Here is a 27,404-nt window from a genome sequence, read left to right as displayed (position 1 = left end):
CCTTAATGCTACCACAAACAGGGAAGAAAAAATTCCCTCTCAACACACAGACTTCCTCAGTCCAGAAGCCTACCAAAAATACCCCCTAAAAACGTCTAGGGTCCTCAAAACTTAGGACGAGCCCCCATTTTGTTACGACTCCCGAATGCAAGTACTTCAGAGCCACGTAACACAAGTCAAAAACCAGGTTCAGGTTCAAAAACAGTTTTAATAATTCATTTGAACACAAAACTCAAACCTGATATAAACAACCCAGTCAGGGATATGGATAAACCGACAAACAATTTAACAATGCTCCAGCCAACCACACCATGGGCCGTCGAACCGGAGATTCCAAAACTTGCCCAAAGAGATACAACCCTGAAACCAAAATACATGTAAACTCTAAGGTCAGCCCTTATCCGTCCCAATACAATATCTATCAACAAGGAATGGTGAAAATACACAAAGTTCTATGCCATGTGGTCAGGCTGCCTCGGCCCCCACCAACAGACTGCTTCAGTCAGAGTCCACGACGAAGAGAGGGATTCTGGGAAGCTCTGGTCTTTATACTCCAGATGAGTCACCCGTCACCTGACGCAGCTGGGCCAATCGGGTACAGGAGCCTTTAACCCCTCGATTCCAGACTCACAGCCACGAGGCCTGTACTTGGGATAGAAACAGAGAAGTTAGTACATAGCATTCACCAGGGGGGGGGAAGCGCCTAACAAGAAGTAACCAAGAAGGTTGAGAAGGGCAGGGAAGTAGATGTAGTCCATATGGACTTCCACTGTCTCTTTAATAAGGTCCTGCATGGTAGGCTGCTCTGGAAAGTTAGAATATATGGGATTCAGAGAGAGCTAGCTAACCAGAAACATTTTTGGCAGTGAATTGAATGAATGGGCCTAATAATGATAAATAAAGAACATGAACAGAACACATTTAATAAATGTTATACTTGTTTATATTCTAACTTGACATTAACCTCCCTGCTGCTGACCACACAGTTAGCTGATTGACTGGATATAACTTAAAATTTCACACAATTAGCAAACAGATTTATTTATTGTACAGTAGTAAAAATTCAACATAAATGGTGGGACTTACAACCATTAAAAGACCTGCCATTGCAGATATTGCCCATCATTGCACATGTTGACTACAATGTCTCAGGGACTATGCAGGCAGAAAATGCAGGTGGAATGACCCACTCTGCAGCAGTGGGGCTCGATACAGAAGCAGTTAAAAAGTCAACCAAGATGATACATTTTCTGGCTCATCTCAGATGGAGATGATAATTTACCAACAAATTGCCAGACAATGTTACTGTGAGGTTGTCATGCCGAAGGTACAGACATGAAGTAGATGGGCAATCACTAGAAAAAGGAGTAAGCAGAGAGTTCAGGAATCTCATGAACCATTTAGCTCAACAAGAGGTATGCTCCCGAGGATGCTGTTGTCAGGGAAGAGCAACAGTCCTGTCTGCATTGTTGGTGCTGACTCTGAAGCACAGCAAAGATGGCAAAAGTCCGACAGAGCCATAGTGATTGGAAACTCGTTAGTTAGCTACACAGACAGGAGATTATGGGGTAGCAAATGAAACTCCATGGTGTGTGTGGCATCCCTGATGGTAGGGTCCAGGATATCAGAGCGGTTGCGGAAGGGGCAGGGCAAGCAACCAAAACCAAATAACATGGGTCAAAGGGATGAGGTCCAGCAAAGTGAATATAGGGAGTTGGGCAGATTATAAAGCAGGATTCGGAGGGCAGGAATAAGAAAATAGGACAGATGAATACATGGCTCAGGAGTTGATGCAGTGAGCAGAGATTCCGATTTTTAGACCATTGGGATCTCTTCTAGGGCAGAGGTGACCTGTCCAAGGAGGATGGGTTGCATATGAACTGGAAAGCAGCCATGATCCATGCAGGGATCTTCGCTACTGTTACTCGGGAAGGCATAAACTAGAGAGGCGGGGGATGGGAACCAGAGTAGTAGATCAGAAATTGGAAGGAGCGATGGAAAGGTTGGGGACCAGTACGTCACAATTAACCTATACAGTGAATGGTAGGGCTCAGAGGAGTGTTATAGAGCTGAAGGATTTAAGTGTTCAGTTTTGGTCACCCTGCTTAGCAAATATGTTGTTAAGTTGGAAAGGGTGCTGAGATTTACAAGGATGTTGTCAGGACTTGCGATAGGATAGAACTTTATTTATCCCAGGAGGGAAATTGGTCAAATGTTCCTGAGGCCTGAGCTATAGGGAGAAGTTGGGCAGGCTAGGAGTTTATTCCTTGGGGCACAGGATGCTGAAGGGTGATCTTATAGAGGTGTATAAGTTAATGAGGAAAATAGATAGCGTAGATATAGTCTTTTACCTAGAGTTGGGAAATAAGAGTATCAGAGGGCATAGGTTTAAGGTGAGAGGGAAAAGATTTAATAGGATCTTTTGGGCAACTTTTTCACAGAGGGTGGTAGGTATAAACTATTTTCTATACAGAATGAGCTGCCAGAGGAGGTAGTTGTGGCAGAATATATATCAACATTTAAAAGACATTTGCAAAGGTACATGGATAGGATATATTTAGAAGGATATGGGTCAAATGCAAGCAGGTGTGACTAATGTAGCTGGGGCATCTTGGTTGTCATGGGCAAGTTGGGCTGAAGGGCCTGTTTACATGCTGTATGACTCTGACTCACTAAATGCCCTGGACCTGATGGGATCTATCCAAGGTTATTGAGGGTGGCAAGAGATGAGATTGCAAGAGGTTTGACAAAGATTTTTGTCTTTTCTAGCCACAGGCCTTAGAGATGGGAGTATACCTAATATTGTTTTTGTATTTATGAAGTACAGAGAATCCATAGAATTACAGACCACCTCATGACAGTAGTAGGGAAGCTATTCGAGAAATATCACTTCAGCGTAGGTTTTACTCCCATTTGGAAGTGAATGGATTCATTAGGGACAGTCAGCGTGGCTTTGTACACAGCAGATTGTCTTACTAACTTGATCAAGTTTTCTGAGGAGGTGACTGTGAGGAAAGCTGTCAACATGATGTAGACCAGCTACAGAAATGGGCAGAGGAATAGCAGATGGTGTTTAATCTAAGCGTGAGGTGTTGCACTTTGGGAGGTCAAATTTGAAGGGAAAATATACAATTAAAGGAATGATCCTTGGCAGCATTTATGTTTAGAGGGATCTTGGGGTCCAATTCCATAGCTCCAAGAAAGTGGCAACACAAGTAGATGGAATGGTAAGGAAGGCATATGGTATGCTGACTTTCATAGGTCGGGGTATTGAGCACAAGACTCAGGAAGTCATGATGTAGCTTCATAAGACTTTGGTTCGGTTACATTTGGAGTAAAGTGTGCAGTTCTCGTCGCCCCACAACAAGCAGAATAGGGAGGCACAAGCTACAGGGAGAAGTTGGACAGACGTGGATTGTTTTCTCTGGAACGCCAGAGGTTGTGGGAAGACTAGATAAAAGTATAAAAGTAAAAATAGAGGCTTAAATTAGACAGTCAGAATTATTTTTCCCAGGAGGGAAAAATCAAATCCTAGAAGGCAAATATTTTAAGGTGAGAGGGTCAAGGTTTAAAGATGATGTGGGTGGCCATACTTGTGATATACTGTTCTATGTTCTGATGCCACAGCCTGTTCACTGTGAGCATAAGAATAGGATTCCACCAGGAAATGCTGTGTCGACATCCAAGTTGCAATCTTCCCAGCCACGCAGTTTGTTGCTCTGATGACCCCAAGCAATAAGTCAGCGGGGTAGGTAGGGGGTCAGTAGTAGTAACTACTGTACTTTAAAAAAAAAAAAAACCCTGGAGATGATGTTCTTCCCTCATCTAGACGTGGACAGGGAATCAGGGTGAATAGGCATCGTGAGACATTGCATATAAAACCTTGACTGCAACACTGCATTTCACTGCCACATGTTAACATAATATCCCGTTGGTTGCAGAAAGATATGCTTTTGAACACACAACAGTGCACGGTAACGCGGTTACCATTAGCAGGAGTGTCACTTTCTGGAACACATGACTGCTGCCTCATAGTGCCAGAAATCCGGGTTCAATCCTGACCTCAGGTTTTGTGTGGAGTTTTCACATTCTTTCTGTGACCACGTGGGTTCCCTCTAGATGCTGTGGTTTTCTCCCATCTAAAAGCCTCTTAAACGCCATTATCGTATGTACTTCCACCACCACCCCTGGCAAAATGTTCCAAGGCCCCACTACTTTCTGTTTTTTTTTAAATCCAAATGTGGCCTAACTAAAGTCCTCAAGAGCTGCATCATGACTTCCTGACTTTTATACTTAATGCTCCTAGCAATGAAGGCAAGCATACCATACACCTTCTTTACAACCCCATTTGTGCTGCCACCTTCAGCAAGTTATGGAATTGAACTTCAAGATCCCTTTGCACATCATTGCTGTTAAGGGTCTTGCCATTAACTGTATACTTTCCCCTTAAATTCAACCTCTACGGAATTCCACTGGTCACAGATATTCAGCCAAGGAATAAATAAGCCAGTTCTGAATCCATACGACCAAGACATCGTGAATCTCGTACATTTTAATCTTCTGGATCAGCATAGGATCTGGATCAGAGGGACATTAAAACCCTTACTAATATCCATGCATACATTATCCACCGCCCTATCTTCATCAATCTCCTTGTCACCTCCTCAAAACATATGTAGGAGTGCCGTGAAGGTGGCACAAGTGTGAAGGGATGATCGATGTTTGACTTGGTGGGCTAAAGGTCCCATTTCTATGCTGCTTTTTTTTTTTCCATCAAGCAATAGACTTCTTTGGTCATCAGTCCTCATTGTAAGTGTTCATTGCTGTTGCACAAAAGCCGATTGGATATCCCCTTCCAGCCGCTGTTTTATTTCACTATACCTCTCCTCCTTCACCCAATTCATTTGTTCGAGGAGCCAGTTTTTTCTGCAATTATCCACCATCAGCTGGAGTGTCACTTCCTGGAATGCATGACTGATTGAAACCTATAAAGTCAAAAAGCAAAACACTTCTTAGAACTCAGCACAAGATGTTGATGTAGCAGAGATATAGTACATCTGCATCAAAAGTTCACTATAAACTCTTTTAGTGAAACAGCAAGAAAATATTCTTAAATTCAATTTATGAAATTTGTACAAGTACATGAATAGGAAATGTTTATAGGTATATGGGTCAAACGTGGGCAAATAGTAATAGCTTAGATGGGACATTTTGGTCGGCATGGAGGAGATGGGCTATAGGCCCTTTTTCCGTGCTTATGACTCTTTAGCCCATCAAATACTTCCAGGTGAAATGCAGTCTATATCAGACTAACCAAGCATTATTTAGTCTATTATATGTTAGGTTCTGGAAGAGTTTTAAGTGCTGTCACATTCTTTGACCTGAGCGAAGTTTAATAGTAAGATTAAACGAGAACTTACCAGTTCGAAGTTTGATCGTTATTTTATGAGGAGTAACGTTGAGGGATTACGTGAAGAACCCGCCAGGACGCATGCATGTCATTCTTCAAAGCAGCGGTGTGAAATCACAGATAACAGTAATGACTGAACATAGTAAGATTAGAGAAGAGGATATCAGTTGAACTTTATGATCAAGGGTGGGGGCGGAGGGCACGTAATCCCTCAACGTTACTCCTCATAAAATAACGATCAAACTTCGAACTGGTAAGTTCTCGTTTAATCTTACTATTTTACTTCGGAGTCACGTGAGTGACTACGTGAAGATTTCAAAGCTCTGTGATTTCATGCCGTGGAAACGAGTCCATGCATCACATCTGCCTTAATTGACTAAGGGAGGAATTATGTTAACATGTTTAAACATGAATCCGACATTGAAATCCATGATAAAAGTTATTAACAACAAATTACAGCCCCTATTTCATGGGGTGAAATCATATTACAGAACTTAAAATTGATTCTGCAAAAGTTCCAGGTTTAACCACTGGTTTATGGTAGAATTGTTGGAACGTTTTTTCCCTTGACCATCCTGCTGTCTCCAGGATTTGGTCCATCGGTACGTCCAACTCCATAGCTGCCGATGTAGCTGCAGCCCTGGTGGAATGAGATTTGAATATGTTAGTATCCACTCCAGCTGTTGTTAAAACCTGTTTCAACCATCTGGAAATAGTTTGAACCGACACTTTTTTGTGGGGTTGCTTGTGGCTGATTAGTAGCCATCTCATAGCCTCTGATGTTTTTGGTGTTCTCCATATATAACAATAAATGTCTTATTATACAGAGACGATCATCTATAGGGTAAGCCCTAAATTCTATTTTGAGGCCTGATGGTCCCGGTCTGTTCTGTTTGACTAATTTGTGAATATGAAAAGTTATATTTCTTGTTGAAGAAGTCATATTGTCCAGCCTTAACTTATGTAAAGACTGTACCCTTTGTGCTGTGACCAAAGCCATCAGCATGACTGTTTTATGCGTCAGTTTTTGCAGGGACAGAGCTGTTGCTGGAGACCAGTTCCTTAGCAACGTTAGGACAATACTCACATCCCATATTTGAGAGTACCTGGTTCTTGGGGGATTGATATTAAAAATTCCCCTCATAAGTTTGGTTACCAGGGGGTGAGTCCCAACAGAATGACGCTCTGATCCTCGCCATAGATATGCAGAAAGGGCACCTCTGGCGCAGTTAATGGCACTGTAATAATAATGGGCCCCTCATCATAATGGAGGCCTGCCAGGAATTCCAGAACAGACGTTATGTTCATCGAGCTGTAAGTGATGTTGTTTCTGTGACAATATATCTCCCATTTCCTGATGTATACCAGATATTGTTTTTTGGTGGACTGCCTGTGAGCCGCTGAGATAATGTTCAATGTTCGGTCCGTCAGTCCCAGTTCCAGTAGAGGTTTCTTTAAACTCTACAAATTAATAAGTTTGTCGTATTATGACATGGATGGCTATCCCCAGTTACGGGATGAACCAACAAATCTGGTCGTTTCAGGATGGTGATACATGGTTCTAAGTCCATGTTGAGTATCACAGGGAAGGGTAGGCCAATCGGGCACTACCAAAATACCAGATGCCGAGTCTTGTTGTATTTTGCATAATACCCGACTGATGAGGCAGAAATTAGGGAATGCATAGAAAAACAATTTCCCCCCAATGCAGCGAAAAAGCATTTATCGCTGATGCCCCAGGGTCTGGTTCCCAAGAAACATAGTTTGGTAACTGGTGATTGAGTCTAGATGCAAATAGATCGATATCTGGTGTTGCATACCATGCTACAATATCAGCAAATACTTTTGTATCCAACATCCATTCGATGTTTTCATTGAATTTGCGTGACCTGGTGTCTGCCACTGAATTTAGGTTACCTGGTAGGTAAGTAGCTGATATCCAAATATTTCTCTGGATACACCATTGCCAAATTGTATTAGCCGGATTGTCACATGATGTCGATTTGATTCCACCCATATGGTTAATATATGCCACCACGGTGGTATTGTCAATCTGTAATCCATATATATTCCAGAACAGTATGACTTTAGGCCATAGAACGCACCCAACATTTCCAGGTAGTTTATGCCAAGTGTCTGTAGTAATGATGCCTCCTGTGCATTCCATCTACCTCCACAGCTGGAGATGGAATTGGTAGCACCCCAACCAAGTACACTGGCATCAGTTTGTAGCACCACTGAGGGGTTGCTGATAATGATAGGGCTGGAACAATGCCGAATGTTATCCCTCCACCATTTTTATTCCATAATTGCTTTGATTGGTAGCTTCATTGGTCCGTCGAAATGACCAGCATTAATTTTGAGTGCTTGTATTTTTGCCCTTTGTAAATTTTGATAATACAAAGGTCCAAATTGTGTGGCTGGAAAAGCAACCACTTTTTTGCCAATCACCCTTGCTACCAATCTGATAGATGGTTCACTGATGTCAATGAGGTTGTTGCAGGCCTCAGTTAAGACTGTAGCCTTGTCCTTTGGTAAAGTCACCAACATGTGAACTGAGTCAATAGTGAACCCCAAATAATCCATTATGGTGGAAGGCGTTAGTTTAGATTTAACTGGATGGATGATAAACCCCAGTTTCTCAAACAATTGTTTGGTGGCTGATACAGCTAGTTTGGCTAATTCCAAAGTTTAGCCCACAATTAATATGTCATCTAGATAGGCCATGATCATATGTTTTTGTTTCCGAAGAAACGCTAGGGCTGGTTTCAAAATGTTTGTAAACAGCCTGGAGCTGATGTTAATCCATTTGGTAGAGCTCTATACTGCCAGAGCTGCCCCATCCAGTTGAATTTTAAATAACGTCTGTGATCAGTCCGTATAGGCACTGAATAGTAAGCATCTTTTAGGTCGATGCTGGCCATGAAGTAGCCTGTGGAAATCAATTGTTTGGCAGTAACAAAGGTTTCCATTTTGAAATGAATATACTTCACAAATGTATTCAATTTGGTCAAATCTATGATGATGCGACAACCACCATCTTTTTTGTTTTTGGTAAAGATATTAGATACAAATTCCAGAGAATCGTGTTGGGTTTTTTCAATAACCCCCTTTAGGATATAAGTGTCTGTTGTTAATGCACTCCATGCCTCCCAAAAGAAGTGTAATCTCCCACAGATATGTGTATTATCCACACTTCCTATAATTTGTAAGGGACCAGACCCACCTACCTCCATGGTTACCAATGGAAAGTTTACTTCTTCCTGTGTAGTCTTCGAGGAGGTTGAGGCGCCGGTGTCTGGGTTTGAATTGAATTGAATTTAATTGAATTGAATTGAATCCTTTATTTGTCATTCAGACCTTTCGGTCTGAACGAAATGCTGTTGCCTGCAGCCATACATGTAATAATAACAAAACACAATAAACACAAATTAACATCCACCACAGTGAGTTCACCAAACACCTCCTCACTGTGATGGAGGCAAAAATCTTAGAGTTACTGTCTCTTCCCTCCTCTTCTCCCTCTGCGCCGAGGCGATACCCCACCGGGCGATGGTAAGTCAGTCCCGCGGTTCAAGCTCCGCGGCCCGGGGGATGGTCGAAGCTGCCCGCAGCTGTTGCAACGGGTGCTCCGGAAAACAGGCACCAGCCTGTTACCTGCGAGCTCCCGACATTGTCCTCCACTGGCCCGCGGCCGAGCCCCGGATCCAGGTCGCCGCCGCCTCAGCCGCCGTAGCACAGTCTCCGCTCCGCACCGGGCCGCCCACAAGGCAGCGTCTCAGCCCCGCACCGGGCTGCCCCCACGGAAGCACCTTCCAGCCGGGAGCCGGTCCGCCCACACGGCAGTGTCTCAGCCCCGCACGGCTGCTCACACGGGAGCGCCTTCCAGCCGGTAGCCGTGCCGGCCGCACAGGAGTGTCTCAGCTCCGCACCGTCCGCCCTCACCGGAGCGCCGAGTCGTGCCGCTACCCGGACGTCGCCACAGCTCGAAGACGGCCAGCTTCGCGTTGGTGAGTCCTGGCTGGCTCTACCTCCGGACCCTCGAGGTCGGTCGCAGGTTGGAGGCCGCCAGCTCCGCCATTAGGCCTCAGCGCAGACGGGGGAAGAGAAGGGGGATACGACAAAAAGTCGCATTCCCCCGAAGGGAGAGACAGAAAGCTCTGTTTCACCCTCCCCCCACACACATAACACCACCTAATAACCAAAAAAATTACTAAACTAGACAAAAAAAAACAACATAAAAAGTAAAAACAGACAGACTGCAGGCGAGCCGCAGCTGTATCACAGCGCCGCCACTTCCGGTATTTGGGTTTGGGGATTGCGCATTTTCCACGAAGGCCGTTCTGGGCCATGGCCTAAAAAAGACCGCTGTCCTGTATGTCCGGCCTTTGAGCTTTCACCAGCTTCTGATTGTCTTGCTCTGCTGGTGGGTGCGTAAGGGTGCTGTCTTTGAGTGTAGGAGGTCCTTCCTGTTGTCGCCTTTATGAGCCCCAGGGTTTTTGCCTCCTCATTGAGCTCCTTCTTTCTCCTTCCTGCACCCCCTGCACACTTGTTGTTTGTTCAGCAAACCCCTCTTCAGGTCAGCCCAGAATTGACCCCCAGTACTCCCCTCTGTCGAGGGAGATGCACTGTGCAGCCCTACGTAAGGTGCTGCTGTGGGTGTTTTATATAACCCATGGTGACTAGACTCCATCTCCCGGAGTCTGTCACGTTGGAGCATCTGCTCCATAAGCCGCTCCATTTGGCCCCAGCAACGCTGGTCCCCGCTGCATTTCTTGTAGTCCGACTTGTCAGAGTCAACGGCTCTGTTCTGTATGGCCTTCCCGCCTGGCCGTGGTGTTGATCTGGCCGGCGCGGTTGCCAAGTCGGGCACAGCTGATCCCACTCACGGTGATCTGGTGCCGTCAGCCGCTGCTAGCTGCCCGCAACTCCGCGGTTCTTTCCAGCCAGTGCAGCCCTTGTGGACTCTTGTCCATAGTTTCCCCTGTGAAAAACAGCACGGGAAACAAAAAACGACCGCAGAGTAATTCCCTTACCTGTCGGTCTCGGTTTTAAACTTGCCGCTGCGGGGGAACGCTCCCTTCGCTTACCGTTTTGACTTGTCAGAGTCAACGGTTCTGTTTTGTGTAGTCTTCCCGCCCGGCCGTGGTGTTGATCTGGCCGGTGCGGGTGCCAAGTCGGGCACAGCTGATCCCACTCATGGTGATGCTGGTGCCTTTAGCTGCTGCTGGCTGCCCGCAACTCCGCAGTTTTTCCCAGCCAGTGCAGCCCTTGTGGACTCTTGTCCATAGTTTCCCCCTGTATGAAACAGACACGGGAAACAAAACACGACCGCAGTAATTCCCTTACCTGTCGGTCTTGGTTTTTAAAAACTTGCCGCTGCAGGGGAATGCTCCCCCCGCTTGCCGTTTTGACTTGTCAGAGTCAACAGCTCTGTTCTGTGTAGTCTTCCCGCCCGGCCGTGGTGTTGATCTGGCCGGTGCGGGTGCTAAGTCGGGCACAGCTGATCCCACTCATGGTGATGCTGGTGCCTTCAGCTGCTGCTGGCTGCCCGCAACTCCGCGGTCCTCCCCAGCCAGCTTTAGACGCAGCCCTTGTGGACTCTATTTTTATCCAGTTTCCCCCTGTAAAAAACAGCGCGGGAAACAAAAAACGACTGCAGAGTAATTCACTTACCTGCGGTCTCGGTTTCAAAATTACCGCTGCGGGGGAACGCTCCACCCCGCCTGTCGTTTCGCAATGCGTGAAGCGATATGACACGCATGCGTACTGTCGGGTTCTTCACGTAGTCACTCACGTGACTCCGAAGTAAAATTAGGCAGTGTTTCCACTCCAATTTCTACTGTGTGAAGAGTTTCTCTTCTGCCGAAGTTGCCACAATCTGAAAGTCAATTGACACCCACCAGCTGGACTCACTCCTTCCAATTTTGAACTGAGATGAGCTAGAAAGTTCCATGTTATATCGACTCATGTAGTAGAACTGAAATATTAATTAAATGATAGCTGCCACCCACTATTGTTATCCAGATCTTGTTGGTGAATGGAGCATGAGCATTCAGTCCAGTTGGTTAGTTAGTGTGAAATGTTCGCACAGGAGATTTTCCATACCTCTTCAAAGTGCATATTTCGAAACATGGCAATGCTGATTGTATTTTCCAGGTTGATTTTGGCTTGGAATTTTGTAATCTGCAGCTGAGTCACTCCTGGAAATGAAGTAAAAGCAAAGCTAAAATACATATCCAGCACATAACCAATATTTGGATTGGTTTTACAATAAGCCTCAAGACTTGTTCAAAGTACGTCAAAGGCCCAACTAACAGGAATCTCAAATAGGACAGAGCCTATTTTTCAGACACATGCAAGGATGGGTTATATTCTGTTGCTGATAAGCAAAAGCTTGCCTAGCCCTGATGTGGTTGACACAAAATACAGATATTAAACAGAAAGGAGCACAGAATTAGGTCCCGAGTCACCTTTGAGGTGACCCGATTTGGCAGAATTTAGATTACTGGTGGTGGTGTTACAGAGTATTTCTACTCAAGTGACAAGTGGTAGTCATTTAAAGGCCAATTCATCAAAGTCCTGATGTGATCTATAGGATGCGACAAGAGAAGATTGTAAAAGCCATGATGAAGGTCTTTGTTTAAAGACCAAAGAGTCAGGGGGTGGACTGAGGCATGATCTTATGGAGGTTTATAAGATCATGAAGTGAAATAGATAAAGTAGATGCACAGAGTCTTTTCACAGAGTAATGGAATAAAGAACCAGAGGATATAGGTTTAAGGTACGAGGGGAAAGATTTAATAGGACGCGAGGGGCAACCCTTTTCGCACAAGCTGCGAGAGGAGGTAGTTGAGGCAGGTACTATAATGAAATTTAAAAGACATTTGGACAGGTACAGATAAAGGTGGATAGGTTAGACAGATAGGAAAGGCTCCTCTCGCTACGAAGGCCAACATGTCATCTGCTTTCTTCACTGCCTGCAGTACCTGCATGCTTACTTTCATTGACTGATGAACAAGGACACCCAGGTCTCGTTGCACCTACCCTTTTCCTAATCTAACACCATTCAGATAATATTCTGCCTTCTTGTTCTTGCCAGCAATGGATAACCTCAAATGTATCCACATTATACTGCATCTGCCATGCATCTGCCCACTCACCCAACCTAACCAAGTCACCCTGCAGCCTCATAGAATCCTTCTTGCAGCTCACCCTGCTACCCAGCTTTGTGTCATCCGCAAACTTGGAGATGTTACATTTAATTCCTTTGTCTAAATCGTTAATATGTATTGTAATTAACTGGGATCCCAGCACCGAGCCTTGCGGCACCCAACTAGTCACTGCCTGCCATTCTGAAAAGGACCCGTTAATTCCTACTCTTTGCTTCCTGTCTGCCAACCAGTTCTCTATCCATGTCAATACCCAACCTCCAATACCATGTGCTCTAATTTTGCTCACTAAGCTCTTGTATGGGACCTTGTCTATAATTCCGTTTTCTCTCTCCCTCCTTTCTTAAAAAGTGGGGTTACATTAGCTACACAGCACTAGAGGTGAGGAAGAGATTGTACTGGCCCTGATAAGAATCATGGTTATCCATACGGCAAGATTGAAAGAATGACTGTCAGTTTGTTGGAGTGGTTAACGTGAAGTACATGCTAGAGATAGACAGGGCATGCCAGATTCTTGTTAAAGTTAATAAACATTGAATATAAGTAAAAGCTTTGCCTTGAATGCATTTTCCAGGTTAGCAAAATACATTTCCTCTTGCCATCTCTGTTCTAAAGATTCAGACTTCATACTGTGAACATTTTCACATTCCCCAATTACTTTACTCTATTGACTCTTATGTACTTACAAATTCATCAGCCTTTCAGATTCACATTTTATTTCACTACGAAACAGTTAATTTACTTTTATGATCAGGTGTTAGAGATGGGCACAAAATTAGTGAGTGCAGTTTCTCACCATAATACATCATCATCATTGTCACCTCTTTGCCAAAACCCTTTCCTCTATAACCAGGCTCTAAAAAGAAAAAACACAGTATTGAATATCATTATTAATTAGGGCAGTACAGTGGCGCAGCGATAGAGTTGCGGCCTTAAAGCACCAGAGACCTGGGTTTATCCTGACTACGGGTGCTGTCTCTCAGTTCTCCCTGTGACCATGTGGTTTTCTCCAGGTCTGCATTAGTTTACATCATTATCCAAACATCTATTTCTGAATTCAGCCACAATTGTGGTCCTCCAGTTTCCTCTCAAATTCCAATGACTTGGTGGTTAATTGGCTTCTATAAATTGTCCCTAGAATGTGGGTTACAATTAGTACAGGGGTGATCAGCGGTCGGCGCGGACTCAATGGCCTGTGCATCTCTAAACTATCGTTAAAAACTAAACCGCGTGCAACAGAGAATACAGTACACTGATGCCATGTGTGGAATGCAGAATAAAGTGCACTTGTACAACTAAAGTATACTTGTAAAACCGCTTCATTTCACACTTATTTCACACAAGGGCCCTGAAGATTATGTGAATATGGCAGAAGGGTTTCAAAGCCATCATTCTAGCGCAGAACAGTACAAAAGCTGTTCTCCCAATACAGCGTCCCAGAAATGCACCATCTGGAATTATTTTTCAGAGATTAAGTGGACACAATTGAGGCTGAATTCAAAAACATATGTTTGGATACAATATGTAAACTAATGTGCTACTGCATGCTCATGACAATTAATCCAGCCAGTACTTGTCAGTGGCTGAAAATATAGTTAGTCAGTTAACTTGTATGTTATAGAGCTTGGCTGCTCCTCTTAAAAAGATGCTTAAAAAAAATAAAGAGATCTTCAAGGAGGAAGTAGAAAGAAGAAAAAATGTTCACATTCTACAGGAGCCAATCTGAAAAGGCAATTAAATCATACACTATATCCGTTCCTAAAGATCAGGGGCAACGTTTAACTCGAAGTTAAGACCATTGAATGCTACTACAAATTTTATGGACTTCCAAATAATTTCTATACCAAAGCCAAAATGACACAAAGCATTGGCATAACTCAGCAAGTCAAGAAAGCAATCTTTTCCGCACACGATGATCTTTTTTTCTCAAGCAGACACTTACGACTATTGTACCTTATTAATTACATCACACACAAACTAATTGCTATAAATTCACTCTTGAAGAAGATGGCATAGTATTGCTGGCTTCAGAAACCACGAAGGAAGAGATAGTGCTAGCCATTATTAAATGAATTCATAGGATTTGCTGTCAGTCATTTTCTAACATTCTGATCATAACTCCTGTCATTGAAACTCCACAACACTGAAAAGTTATGACTAACATTTTCTTAAGTTCCAACAGTCAACGTGTGAAGTAAAATTACATTATTTTTTAATCATGCTCTCTCAATATAATGTGTTTCCTTCTCCTTTCTTTCCTCTGCTTTATTTGCTATAAATCACCAACTGAAATTCATACTTCAACCCTTCCATCTGGTTGGTTCAAAAGAAGCAGCTTAAAGACTTCTCAGCTTTCCTCTGATTTTCAACTCTCACTTTCAGCAACTTCCAAGTATAAAATGTAGCCAAAATATTAGACCTATCAATGGTATAGTATCAGTTTGACGCCGCAAATTATGCCCAAATGTAATTTGGTGCAGGGAATAGAGGAATATGGATCATGTACAGTCAGATGAGATCAGTTTAACTTTAGTTTAGTTCATCATGTTCATCACATTGTGGGCTGAAGGGCTCATTCCTGTGCTGTACTCATTCTATGTGAATATTGTCTATATGAATGAAACCTTAGTGACACTGCTTTAAGTGGTAGCCAACCTGCAATCATAATTTCAATTTCAGCCATTGAGAGGTCTTCCGAATCTATAAGGAACAGGTTTACATCTCCCACCATGCAATCCTCTTCTGTGCATGAACCACTCATCCATCTCGCCTTGTCCAACACTATGAAGGTACATTCTGCAATGAAACAAAGGAAGCACATCAGCTCAGATAATTAAAAAAAAGTTATGACCACACTAGATTGTACATTCATGTTTACAAAATGTTTTTACTCTGTAAGATTGAGTAACAATAACAAAATAGATCAATAACTGCTCGAAAAACAGATTTTACGTGTATTTATCATAGCTTTTAAGCAGTAAGTACTGAACTGCACAAAATAGTCAGCAGGTTTTAAGTAAGGCATTTGTAGTTTAAACTATGCTAATTGTTATCGCCATTTGCCTGGGCTAGGCAAAACTCCATGGTTAATATGGTTTATAGATGGAAACACAATTTGACACAAATTAGTGATACATTTTATATCTTGTGTGCTGTTTCGACTGCACTCTGCACAAACCAATCAGAGATTGCTTGTAGCACAAGTTTTAGACTGGCCTCAGCAGGTCTGGCAGCATCGCAGAGAAACATTGATAGGTGACGTGTCGGGGCGAGATCCTTCTATAGACCAAAACGTCATTTGAAGAAGGGTCTTGATCCAAAACCACCCATGATCCCCCATCCACGATCTGCTAAGTCACTGCAGCGCTGTGTCCTGTTGTGTATTTACCAGCATGTGCAGTTCCTTGTTTCCACTTATAGACTAGGCTCTTATCTCTGTAACCAAAATTCAAATCAACCCCATGATTCCCTGACTCTTATACTCAACGCCCCAACTGATGAAGGTAAGCATTGCATAAATCTTCTTTCTCACTTTTTCTACTTAAGTCATACATCGTGGAAACAGGCCCTTTTTGCCCACACCAACCAACATGTCCCGTCTACACGTCCCACTTGCCTGCATTTGGCCCAATATCCCTCTAAACCTATCCTTTCCATGTACCTGACTAATTGTTCTCAAACGTTGCTATAGTCCCTGCCTCAACTATCTTCCACAGCAGCTTCTTCCATATACCCACCACCTATTACATGAAAAACTTACCCCTCAGATTCCTATAAAATCTTTCCCCTCAGATTCCTATAAATCTTTCCCCATCACCTTAAATCTATACCCTCTGGTCCTCTATTCCCCTACTCTTGGCAAGGGATTCAGTGCACCCACCCGATCTATTCCTCTCATGATTTTATACATCTATATAAGATCACACCTCATCCTCCTGCACTACAGGGAATAGTCACAGCCTGCTCAACCTCTCCCTAAGCTCAGACCCTCATCCTGGCAACATTCTTGTAAATCTTCCCAGCACCCTTTCCAACTTAACAACCTTTCCTATAACATGATGCCCAGAACTGAATACAATACTCTAAATACGACCTCAACAACGTCTTATAACTGCAACATGACCTTCCAACTTCTCTACTCAGTATCTTGACTGATGAAGGCCAATGTGCCAAAAGCCTTTTTGCCCACCCTATCTGCCTGTGATGCCACCTTAAAGGAATATGCACCTGCACTCCTAGATTCCTCTACTCTACAACACTTCCCAGTACTGCCATGACAGTTTGCCTGGTTGGTAAAGCATGGTGTAAAACCAGCACTTCCTAAACTCACGATCTCAACCTTTTGAGTTTGAACCACTCTTCAGACTGATGGAGAAGAGTGGACAGTTGATTATTATCAATCTGCTATTTACTTCCTAAAATAATCTAACAACCCAAAATATTATCTGTCCATTTCCCTCCACAGATTCTGCTTGACCCTCTGAGTTCCTCTAGCAGTTGTTTTTTTTGCTCAGGATTCTAGCATCTTATGATTCCCTTATCACTGGTGGGGTAAAATGCAGGTTATCCAATCTAAAAACATGAGGAATTAGAGCAGGAATAAACTCTCATCTGGCGTTTCAAGTTTATTCTGTCTTTCATTAAGATCACAACTGATCTTCTTCCTCATTGCCATTTTTTAGCACTATCCCTATATACTTTGATTCCCTTAATATCTAGATAAACGTAAATAACTGTACACGGATTGTAATGATTCCATAAAATGATTCACAAACCACCAAAAGCAATTTGTGATGGGCAATCTCTAAACCTTGCCAGCAGCAAGCATGTACTGGGACATGGTTGAAAAAGTTTATGACATGGAGTCATGTCAATTCTCCAGCATCAGCGTTCCTCAGATTGATAAGCCAGAAGAAATTTAGCATTGTTCTGAAAAAGATGTAGGGTCAGTGAAAGAAAAATCAAATGACAAAAATGAAGCCATTCCAAGTAATCCTGCAAAGTAGCAAACCCTTACTATCATTATCCTCCCACCAACTTATCTGCATCTGATACTCCTGTTCCAGGGTAAGAGGCTCTGAAGCTGTGAGTTTCAGCAACTCTTCTGATTTCATCCACTGATGATACCTGTATCCAATTAAATATAAATTATGAACAGAAAGCCGAGTATCAATGACAATTAACAGAAGAAAAATGATTTGCTCTCTCATAATCTACCATGCACTGTGCAACAGTGAATCACAAGAAAGTCACTGAAAATGTGTGAGAAGTGATGAGCTGAATGGCCTAATTCCGCTTCTGCCGTATGATCTAAGTAAACCAGATCACTTTGCTAGCACTGCATTTATACTGTAGTCCAAAGTTAAGGTTACTCTCCTCCACAAGTGAAATAAGTGATTCTATAATTGAGATTTAGTCTAATTTTCCACTTACAATATGATGAACTATTTTCCAAGTTCTGGTCATCAATAGTCTCTGCAGAGATCCCAAGCACTTAGTCTAGTCGATCATCTGGCTCAGGCATTATTCTGATTCGTTATCAAAAAAGATTCTTCTGCAGACAATGTAAAAGTCAGCAGTCATGCAAACTTGAATTCAGGTAAACATCTACTGTCTCTCAGAAACTCAGCGGGACAGGCAGCATCTCTGGAGAAGGAATGGGTGACGTTTCGGAAGGAGTCCCGCTGAGTACTCCAGCTTTTTGTGTGTCTTCGATTTAAACCAGCATCTGCAGTTCCTTCCTGCACATCTACTGACTCTCGTTTGTCTATCCTGCTATTTACTTCCTAAAATAATCCAAAAGAATGATCAGCCAAGATCAGCCGTTCACAAAACCATACTGACCTTGGCCTATTATATCATGTGCTTCTAAGTACTTGGAAACAACCTTAATAATGGACATTATTAATAACTAACCACTGAAGTCAGGCAAACCGGCCTATAGTTTCCCATCTTTTGCCTTGCTCGCTTCTTAAACAGCACGTTGCAGTTTTCTAGAACCACTTCTTACTCGAATAATTCTTCAAAGATTATACAGCCACAATCTCTACAGCTACCTCTTTCAAAACTCTGGGGTGTAGTTTATCTGGTCCAGGTGACTTATGGGTGGGGGGGGTTGCATGTAAGGTCATCGGGTCAAAGGGCGTGACACACGGAGCAGCTCAATCCATCTGGAGGACATGGCAGCTTCCGGTTTAGGGAGGTTTCACGGCAGTCGGGTCACGACCCATGACCCGTACTGTTGCTACGCTACTCCAAATGGATTACACGCGATGTACTGCAGGTAGGCACTTACCATTGTTTCCAGCGTAGCGGGCCCGTTAAAACCCGCTGAAATTGTCAATTTTTTGTGCTGTAAATAATTATGGAAATCGGGATAAGCGTGTGAGACATTTAGCCTACTTCAGAATTCCAAAAGTGAGGAGAAATGACGGTAGATAGAAGCAGGAGCTGAAGGGACAACAGCCAGAATACTTGGCGAACATTGGCCGTTTGCTCACTGCATTTCATCAACTAAGGCATTATTTGTGTTTTTTCTTGATTCCTTTGGCATCTAAAAAGTTTCAGAAGTGATAAATCTGGCTATTTTGTTTTTAAATCGCCCATGGTTCTCGTGGGTTTTTACATATAAAATGAAAACGCATCTGAAGAAAAATGTACAGCCAGATTTATCACTTCTGAGAATTTTTAGATACCAAAGGACAAGAAAAAACACAAATAATGCCTTACTTGATGAAATGCAGTGAGCAAACGCGATAAATCCCAATATTTTCAATGTTTACCAAGCACTTTAGCTGCTGTAGTCCCTTCAGTTCTCGCTTCTCTATACCTTCATTTCGCTTCACGTTTGGAATTCTAAAGTTGGGTACATGTCTCTCACACTTACCACGACCCCCACAATTTTTTTCAGCGCAAAAATTCAACATTTTGGCAGTTTTTAACAGGTTGGAAAGTACGCGTTTCTAGCATTAATAACATATGTGACGGATGTCTTCCAGTTGGATTTAGCGGCACTGTGCGTCGAGCCCTATGAACCAGTGACCTTACGTGCAACCCCCCTATAGGGTGATTTCACGAAAGGCCACTGGAGCGTAGATCCGCACCCACGTGACCGCAAATTTTAACTGGGGGACGAGCGTCACTTCCGGTACATGTTAGTGAATGGGAAAACACGCACTTTCACACCCGTTAAAAACATCGAAAACGGCCAGTTTTTGAGCTGCAATTAACTGTACCAGTCGGGGTGACCATGAGGCACAGCTACCTAAATTTACAGTAAAAAAAAAAGATAGAAACTAAGGTAAATTCAAGAGGGAGCTGAAGCGGGGACGTACATCGCCCGGCACGGCTTCATGGCCGTGGGACATTACAGCGCCCACCGGGGGCTCCAACTTCGAGACTTCTAGACCGGGAGCGGGGCCGTAAATCGCCCCGCGCGGCCTAAAATGGCCGTGGGACTTAGCATCACCCGCCTGGGGCTTGGACATCGCGAGAGAAATTGAGAGCAGGGGAGAGAAAAGACTTTGCCTTCCAACACAGTGGGTTCACTGTGATGGATGTTTGTGTGAACTTAATTGTGTGTATGTCTGTAGGACATTGTTTTTGTTTGTATGGCCGTGGAAACAAAATTTCGTTTGAGTCTCACTGGGGCTCAAATGACAATAAATTTGTATTGTATTGTATTGTAGGTGCAAAAACGGCGGAAGTTGATAGCGGACATTTGCCGTGGAGATTTAAAGATCCAAAATATCGGGAATTATCGCGTTTGCTCGCTGCATTTCATCAAAAGTAAGGCATTATTGACTTTTTATCTTTATTCATTTGTTAGATGAAAAGTATTAAAAGTTAGAAATCCTTCAGTAAAATTGCAAAATCGCCCATTGTTCTCAGGTGGGTTTTAACATGCAAAATGAAAACGCTTCTGAAGCTCCATTTACCATTTAAATAATCGTAAACTCTCAATGCGTTTGGAAATAAATTTTACTCAGATGCAGGCTAAGGAATGGGATAATTGTCAGCTGTTAGTTGGACAAAATCAGGAGATTTTATTATTTGCCAAAATATATTTCTCAATGCAGTGCCCACTGTGATTGCAAGGCAGGGCTTGGGGAAGTTTGTACTCACATTGCGACATAAATAAATAAGTAGTTTGGGTGATTGTGCAGGCTTTAAACAAGAAACATTGAGAAATATATTTTGGCAAATAATAAAATCTCCTGATTTTGTCCAACTAACAGCTGACAATTATCCCATTCCTTAGCTTGCATCTGAGTAAAATTTATTTCCAAACGCATTGACAGTTTACGATTATTTAAATGGTAAATGGAGCTTCAGAAGCGTTTTCATTTTGCATGTTAAAACCCACCTGAGAACCATGGGCGATTTTGCAATTTTACTGAAGGATTTCTAACTTTTAATACTTTTCATCTAACAAATGAATAAAGATAAAAAGTCAATAATGCCTTACTTTTGATGAAATGCAGCGAGCAAACGCGATAATTCCCGATATTTTGGATCTTTAAATCTCCACGGCAAATGTCCGCTATCAACTTCCGCCGTTTTTGCACCTTCAGCTCCCTCTTGAATTTACCTTAGTTTCTATCTTTTTTTTTTACTGTAAATTTAGGTAGCTGTGCCTCAAGGTTACCCTGACTGGTACAGTTAATTGCAGCTCAAAAACTGGCCGTTTTCGATGTTTTTAACGGGTGTGAAAGTGCGTGTTTTCCCATTCACTAACATGTACCGGAAGTGACGCTTGTCCCCCAGTTAAAATTTGCGGTCACGTGGGTGCGGATCTACGCTCCAGTGGCCTTTCGTGAAATCACCCTATACACTGTTAACACACGAAACAGTACCTTCTTACCTGTTAAAAAACGCCAAAATGCCCCCCCCCACCCCGCGGGGATAGACGGCCCGGGGTCCGCGAGTGTGGAATCAGTCAGCGTGGAGTCCGGATGCTGGGACAGAAGACGGGCCCGCTACACTGGAATCCATGGTGAATGCTTACCTGCAGTTCACCGCGTGTACTCCAGTTGGCGTTGCGTGGCAACAGTGCGGGTCATGGGTCGTATGACCCGACTGCCGTGCAACCTTCCTATACTAGGTATGTTGCAAAGCCTACCTGAAGCGTCGCTGAAAATCTGTCGCTGCAGGTGTGCGCGATTTTGGCGCCGTTTAGAGGGGGCGGGTTTAAAACGCGATTTTCTCTAGGCTGTTCAAATTGAAGATGTTCAGTCTTGTTAATTATTAACGAAAAATCGCTGAAAGACCCCGTCGCAAAAGCTATTATTAGTTTTAAAGGCCTTGAATAATAGTTATAGTAGTTTAAAAATCAATCTCTAAACCCGCGACCACCAGCAACCGCAGGGTCTCATAAAGCAGACAACTGAAGGAAGGCTGTATATTTTTACATTAAAAAGGGCTTCTAATGATCCCTTTATACAAGGTTTAATATTGCGAGTAGCTCATTTTGGGCCCATTATATCCCGCAGTATTTTTCTCGGCATTTGGCGGCACAAATCTACCGCAATGTGAACGTTCTAAACCAGCGCGTTCACAGGATCCCACTGGAAAGCTGATTTAAATGGGCATTTATTTACAGCAATTGAACACTAAATTCCTTCCATTTGGTCTATAGGGTGATTTCACGAAAGGTCACTGGAGCGTAAATCCCCACTCACGTGACCGAAAATTTTAACTGGGGGACAAGCGTCACTTCCGGTACATGTTAGTGGATGGGAAAACACGCACTTTCGCACCCGTTAAAAACATCGAAAACGGCCAGGTTTTGAGCTGCAATTTACGGAGCCGGTCGGGGTGACCGTGAGGAACAGATACCTAAATTTACAGTCCAAAAAAAAGATAGAAACTAAGGTAAATACAAGAGGGAGCTGAAGGTGTAAACAAGGCGGAAGTGCTAGCGGACTTTTTTCTTGGAGATTTAAAGATCCAAAATATCGGGAATTATCGCGTTTGCTCGCTGCATTTCATCAAAAGTGGCATTATTGACTTTTTATCTTTATTCATTTGTTATATGAAAAGTATTAAAAGTTAGAAACCCGTCAGTAAAATTGCCCATGGTTCTCAGTTGGGTTTTAACATGCAAAATGAAAACGCTTCTGAAGCTCCATTTACCATTTAAATAATCGTAAACTATCAATGCGTTTTGAAATAAATTTTACTGAGATGCAAGCTTACGATTATTTAAATGGTAAATGGAGCTTCAGAAGCGTTTTCATTTTGCATGTTAAAACCCAACTGAGAACCATGGGCGATTTTGCAATTTTACTGACGGGTTTCTAACTTTTAATACTTTTCATATAACAAATGAATAAAGATAAAAAGTCAATAATGCCACTTTTGATGAAATGCATCGAGCAAACGCGATAATTCCCGATATTTTGGATCTTTAAATCTCCAAGAAAAAAGTCCGCTATCACTTCCGCCTTGTTTACACCTTCAGCTCGCTCTTGTATTTACCTTAGTTTCTATCTTTTTTTTGGACTGTAAATTTAGGTAGCTGTTCCTCATGGTCACCCCGACCGGCTCCGTAAATTGCAGCTCAAAAACGGGCCGTTTTCGATGTTTTTAACGGGTGTGAAAGTGCGTGCTTTCCCATCCACTAACATGTACCGGAAGTGACGCTTGTCCCACAGTTAAAATTTTCGGTCACGTGAGTGGGGATTTACGCTCCAGTGACCTTTCGTGAAATCACCCTATAAATTAATGTAAATGAGATTTAAAAATCATGTTTTATTGTGAATTATTTGTGAATATTATTTGGACATTTAGGCTATTTAAAAATGTTAATCATTTATTAAGAAATGGATAGATGTTTAGATCTAGTAATTGAAGTCTGAAATTAGCTACAATTAGGTAACTAACTAATTATATGCTTTAATTTCAGGTCATCCAAGTAAGATTATTTTATATTTGTTTCAGAATGCTTCAATCTATGATAACTGTAAATTTCATTCAGTTCTCTTAATTTTTAAGAAAGTTATGGGCTTTTGACTGTTCACGATCACAGCTTTTTTGTTATGTCCATAGAAAATCAATAGGGAACAAGATGCTCATTACCGAGTATGAAAATGGCCATAACTTTTTAAATACTTGAGATATGAAAGTGAATTAGGTGTCAAATTAAACTTATTTTTATGCTTTATCTGATGGGATAAATTGCAGACTTGATTTTTTAAATCTCAAAATTTTGTAACATTGCTACCTATACACCGTGCAAACATGATTGGATCATTAATACTGATGGTGACATAAGAATATATATATGCTCCCTAATCTTGCGGGTAACCAGCGAGCGCTCGCCGACTCCTAACTCCACGGGTCAGCGCGCACTGACTCCAAACACTTCAGACCGTGTGCGCGCACTGACCCCCCCCCCACCACCCCGGCCGTGAGCGCGCACCAGCTCCTAACCCTGCGGGACGTGAACGCGCCCCGGCCCCTCTTCACCGGCCGTCGTTCCCACCTGGCTACGTGCAGCGCACGGTAGGGCACGAGCGCCGCCAGTTGGCCCAGCAGCGCCACGTCCTCATTCAGCCGCATCCCCGCCAACCGCCGCCCGGGCACCTGCTCGGCAGCGCCACGCATGCGCCGTGGCACCAGCGCCCGACTCCCCAACCCGCCCTGATACGCATGCGCCGATTTGGAACCAACCGATGATGCGACTTGAAGACAGACACAAAATGATGGGGTGGTGTGTATTAAGGCACTGTAGATGCTGGTTTTACACGGAAGATAAACACGAAGTGCTGGAGTAATATGTAGGAAGGAACTGCATATCAAGTCAAGTCAAGTCAATTTTATTTCTATAGCACATTTAAAAACTCTCGTTGACCAAAGAGCTTTACAACAGTGCAGGTACTAACGTGCTACATACAGTGGTACATAGATCTAACAATACATACATAAATACATACATTCAGCGCTCCGTCAGAGGACTGTCAGAGCATATGCTGGTTTTCACGGAAGATAGACACAAAATTAAGGAGTAATGTGTACAAAGGAACTTCAGTTGCTAGTTTACACCGAAGATAGACACAACGTGCTGGAGTAATGTGTAGGAAGGAACTATAGATACTAGTTTACACCGAATATAGACACAACGTGTTGGAGTAATGTGTAGGAAGGAACTACAGATGGTGGTTTACACCAAAGATAAACACAAACAGCTGTAGTAATGTGAAGGAAGGAACTGCAAATGCTGGATTAAACCGAAGATAGATACAAAATGCTGGAGTAACTCCGTAGGCCAGGCAGCATCTCTGGAGAGAAGGAATGAGTGACATTTCGGGTTGAGACCGTTCAGACTGCGTGCCAGGTGAATGAGGCTTTATTTTTCTCGCACATAGCCATGTATTTATGGAATTCTCTTCATCAAATGGCAGTGGAAACAGAGACTGAGCATTTTAAGTCAAAAGGTCATCGATTTTTTCTAAGGAAGCAGGTGAAAGATTCTCTGAACATAGGAAAGACAAGTACTGGAGTAGCTCAAAGGTACACAAAATTGCTGGGGAAACTCAGCGGGTGCAGCAGCATCTATGGAGCGAAGGAAATAGGCGACGTTTCGGGCCGAAACCCTTCTTCAGTCTGAAGAAGGGTTTCGGCCCGAAACGTCGCCTATTTCCTTCGCTCCATAGATGCTGCTGCACCCGCTGAGTTTCCCCAGCAATTTTGTGTACCTTCGATATTCCAGCATCTGCAGTTCCCTTTTGAATACTGGAGTAACTCAGTGAGTTATGCAACATCTCTGGAGAGAAAAGATGGGTAACGTTTCCGGTCGGGACCCTTTCTTCGTCTCAACTCGGCACGTCACCTATTCCTTATATCCAGATGCTGCCTGACCCGCTGAGCTACTTCACCATTTTGTATCTAACTTTGGTATTATCCAGCACCTGCAGTTCTCTGTCTCTACATTGGAATGTGGAGTTGGGCGTTACAGTCAGATCAGCCATGACGATATTAAATGGTAGAAAATAATTGAAAGAATGAGACGTCCTGCCCTGCTCCAAGTTCTGTATTTATAGATGTTTGTGCCTGTACCTACATTCGGGCCACGTGATGTTACTCAATAACATTATATGGGTGTGAGTAATTTAGGACGACGTGATGTTACTCAATAACATTATATGGGGTGTGAGTAATTTAAGACTCAGAGTCACGAAGGTGATCATAAACAAACTTACTATTTTACTTGAATATTTCAAATGAATTTTTTAAAGCAATATCTTTGACCTGAAACATCTGTTTCAATTCTCTTTCCACAGAAAAAGCCTGGTCTGTTGCTGCTTCCAGCATTTCTTTTTTTTTAAATCTTTACAATCCACTTTTAATGGCAGGTTAACTGCTTGGTGGAGGGATGAATCTGACAGGCAATTTTCCAATACCTCCTCCTTACGTCGGACTAAGATCTGCTCCCTGCAGTGCCAATTCCTCCAATCTGGTCAAGGCATCTTTCGCAAACGAGGAACTTCAAGTGCTGGTTTACAAAAAAAGACATGCTTGGATAATGATACAAAGCACTGGAGTAACTCAGTAGGTCAGGCAGCATCTCTGGAGAAAATGGATAGGTGACATTTCGGGTCAGGATTCTTCTTCAGATTGATTTTTGGGGAGGGTTGGAGGATAATGGAGTGGGGGGCAGGGTTAATAGGCACTCGGTTGGACAAATTTCAAAGATGAAAGCGCGAGACAAAATGATTAAAGAGTTCCGAACTGTGAAACTGGATGATGGAATGTAGGTGGAAGGGGAGCAATAAGTACGAGTCCAGGTGGGACATAGAGGATGGCAGAGGGTAGCTGAAATGAAATGGAGAAAGGGAGAGGCGGGAGGTAAAGGGATGTGGGGTTTGTAGTTCCCTAAAATTGGAGTATTCAATGTTCATACTGTGCTGTTGGGTTGTAAGCTACCCAAGTGGACTGGGAGATGCTGTTCCTCCAGTTTGCATATGACCTCACTCTGACAATGGAAGGGGCTGAGGACAGAAAGGTCAGAATAGGATTGGTGAAGAGGAGTTAAAATGGTTAGCAAACCGCAGATCCAATAAACCTTGGCTGATCAAGCACAAGTACTCAGCAGTACAGTCGCGATTCGGGGCTTGGCGAACCGAATACAAGTGATCGGCGAAATGTTTGGCAAAGACTACTGGATCTCCCAGTTGCTAACCAGTGTGAGGCCACATAAAACCACATGAACTCCACCTCATATTCCGGTTGGGTGGTTTACGGTCCAACTATATGAACATTGAATTCTTCAGTTTTAGTTAACTAGAAACTCCTTCTCCTCCCCATCTCTCCTCCCCATCCCTCCCCCCACCCCACCCCACCCCCCCCCCCCCCCGTGATCCACCTGGACTTACACCTATTTCTCTTCAACCCTTTTGTCTCACACCTTTCGTCTTTTCATCTCCGGCCTTTGTCCAATCGTCCGCCTGTCACCCCCCTCATGTGCAAAGATCTTAGTGTATCACTCGCCAACCCTCGCCCCTCCTCTCTTCCAGTTTTCTTCCCGCACATGCAAACAATCTGAGGAAGGGTCCCGACAAGAAACGTCGTCTATGCATGTTCTCCAAAGATGCTGTTGAGTTAGTTACCTCAGCACTTTGTATCTTTACCTATTCAAGTTCAAGTTCAAGTTCCAAGCAAGAATTTCATTGTCCTATACAGGGACACGTGACAATAAACTCCCTTGAACTTGAACTTGAACTATTCTGGGCAACGCTGAATCTCAGTTCCTCCAGTATCCTGGCATCCCACGTGCTCTACGGCAGAGATTTCAGTTCCTCCAGTATCCCGGCGCGCCGAGC

At 43.2% G+C, this 27,404-nt stretch overlaps 1 protein-coding gene across 3 annotated transcripts; it reads right to left on the bottom strand.

Annotated features, from left to right (window-relative positions):
• Positions 1-4,532: 4,532 nt before the first annotated feature.
• Positions 4,533-27,218, bottom strand: nat9 (N-acetyltransferase 9 (putative)). Of its 3 annotated transcripts, none has more exons than XM_033044543.1 (6): positions 27,192-27,218; positions 17,600-17,709; positions 15,238-15,378; positions 13,379-13,438; positions 11,519-11,613; positions 4,533-4,985 (listed from the first exon to the last, which is right to left on the bottom strand). In XM_033044543.1, exons 2-6 carry the CDS (start codon positions 17,694-17,696, stop codon positions 4,818-4,820), a joined length of 561 nt encoding a protein of 186 aa, XP_032900434.1. In that variant the 5' UTR covers positions 17,697-17,709; positions 27,192-27,218; the 3' UTR covers positions 4,533-4,817. The 3 variants fall into 3 exon arrangements, with proteins under 3 accessions (XP_032900434.1, XP_032900432.1, XP_032900433.1); XM_033044541.1 differs by lacking the exon at positions 27,192-27,218 and adding an exon at positions 24,068-24,210; XM_033044542.1 differs by lacking the exon at positions 27,192-27,218 and adding an exon at positions 21,446-21,489.
• Positions 27,219-27,404: the final 186 nt, after the last annotated feature.

This window comes from Amblyraja radiata, chromosome 26 (genome assembly GCF_010909765.2).
Source record: "Amblyraja radiata isolate CabotCenter1 chromosome 26, sAmbRad1.1.pri, whole genome shotgun sequence".
Taxonomy (NCBI): Eukaryota; Metazoa; Chordata; class Chondrichthyes; order Rajiformes; family Rajidae; genus Amblyraja; species Amblyraja radiata.
The sequence above is the reverse complement of the archived record's forward strand: the minus strand, read 5'-3'. Positions and strand labels throughout refer to the sequence as shown.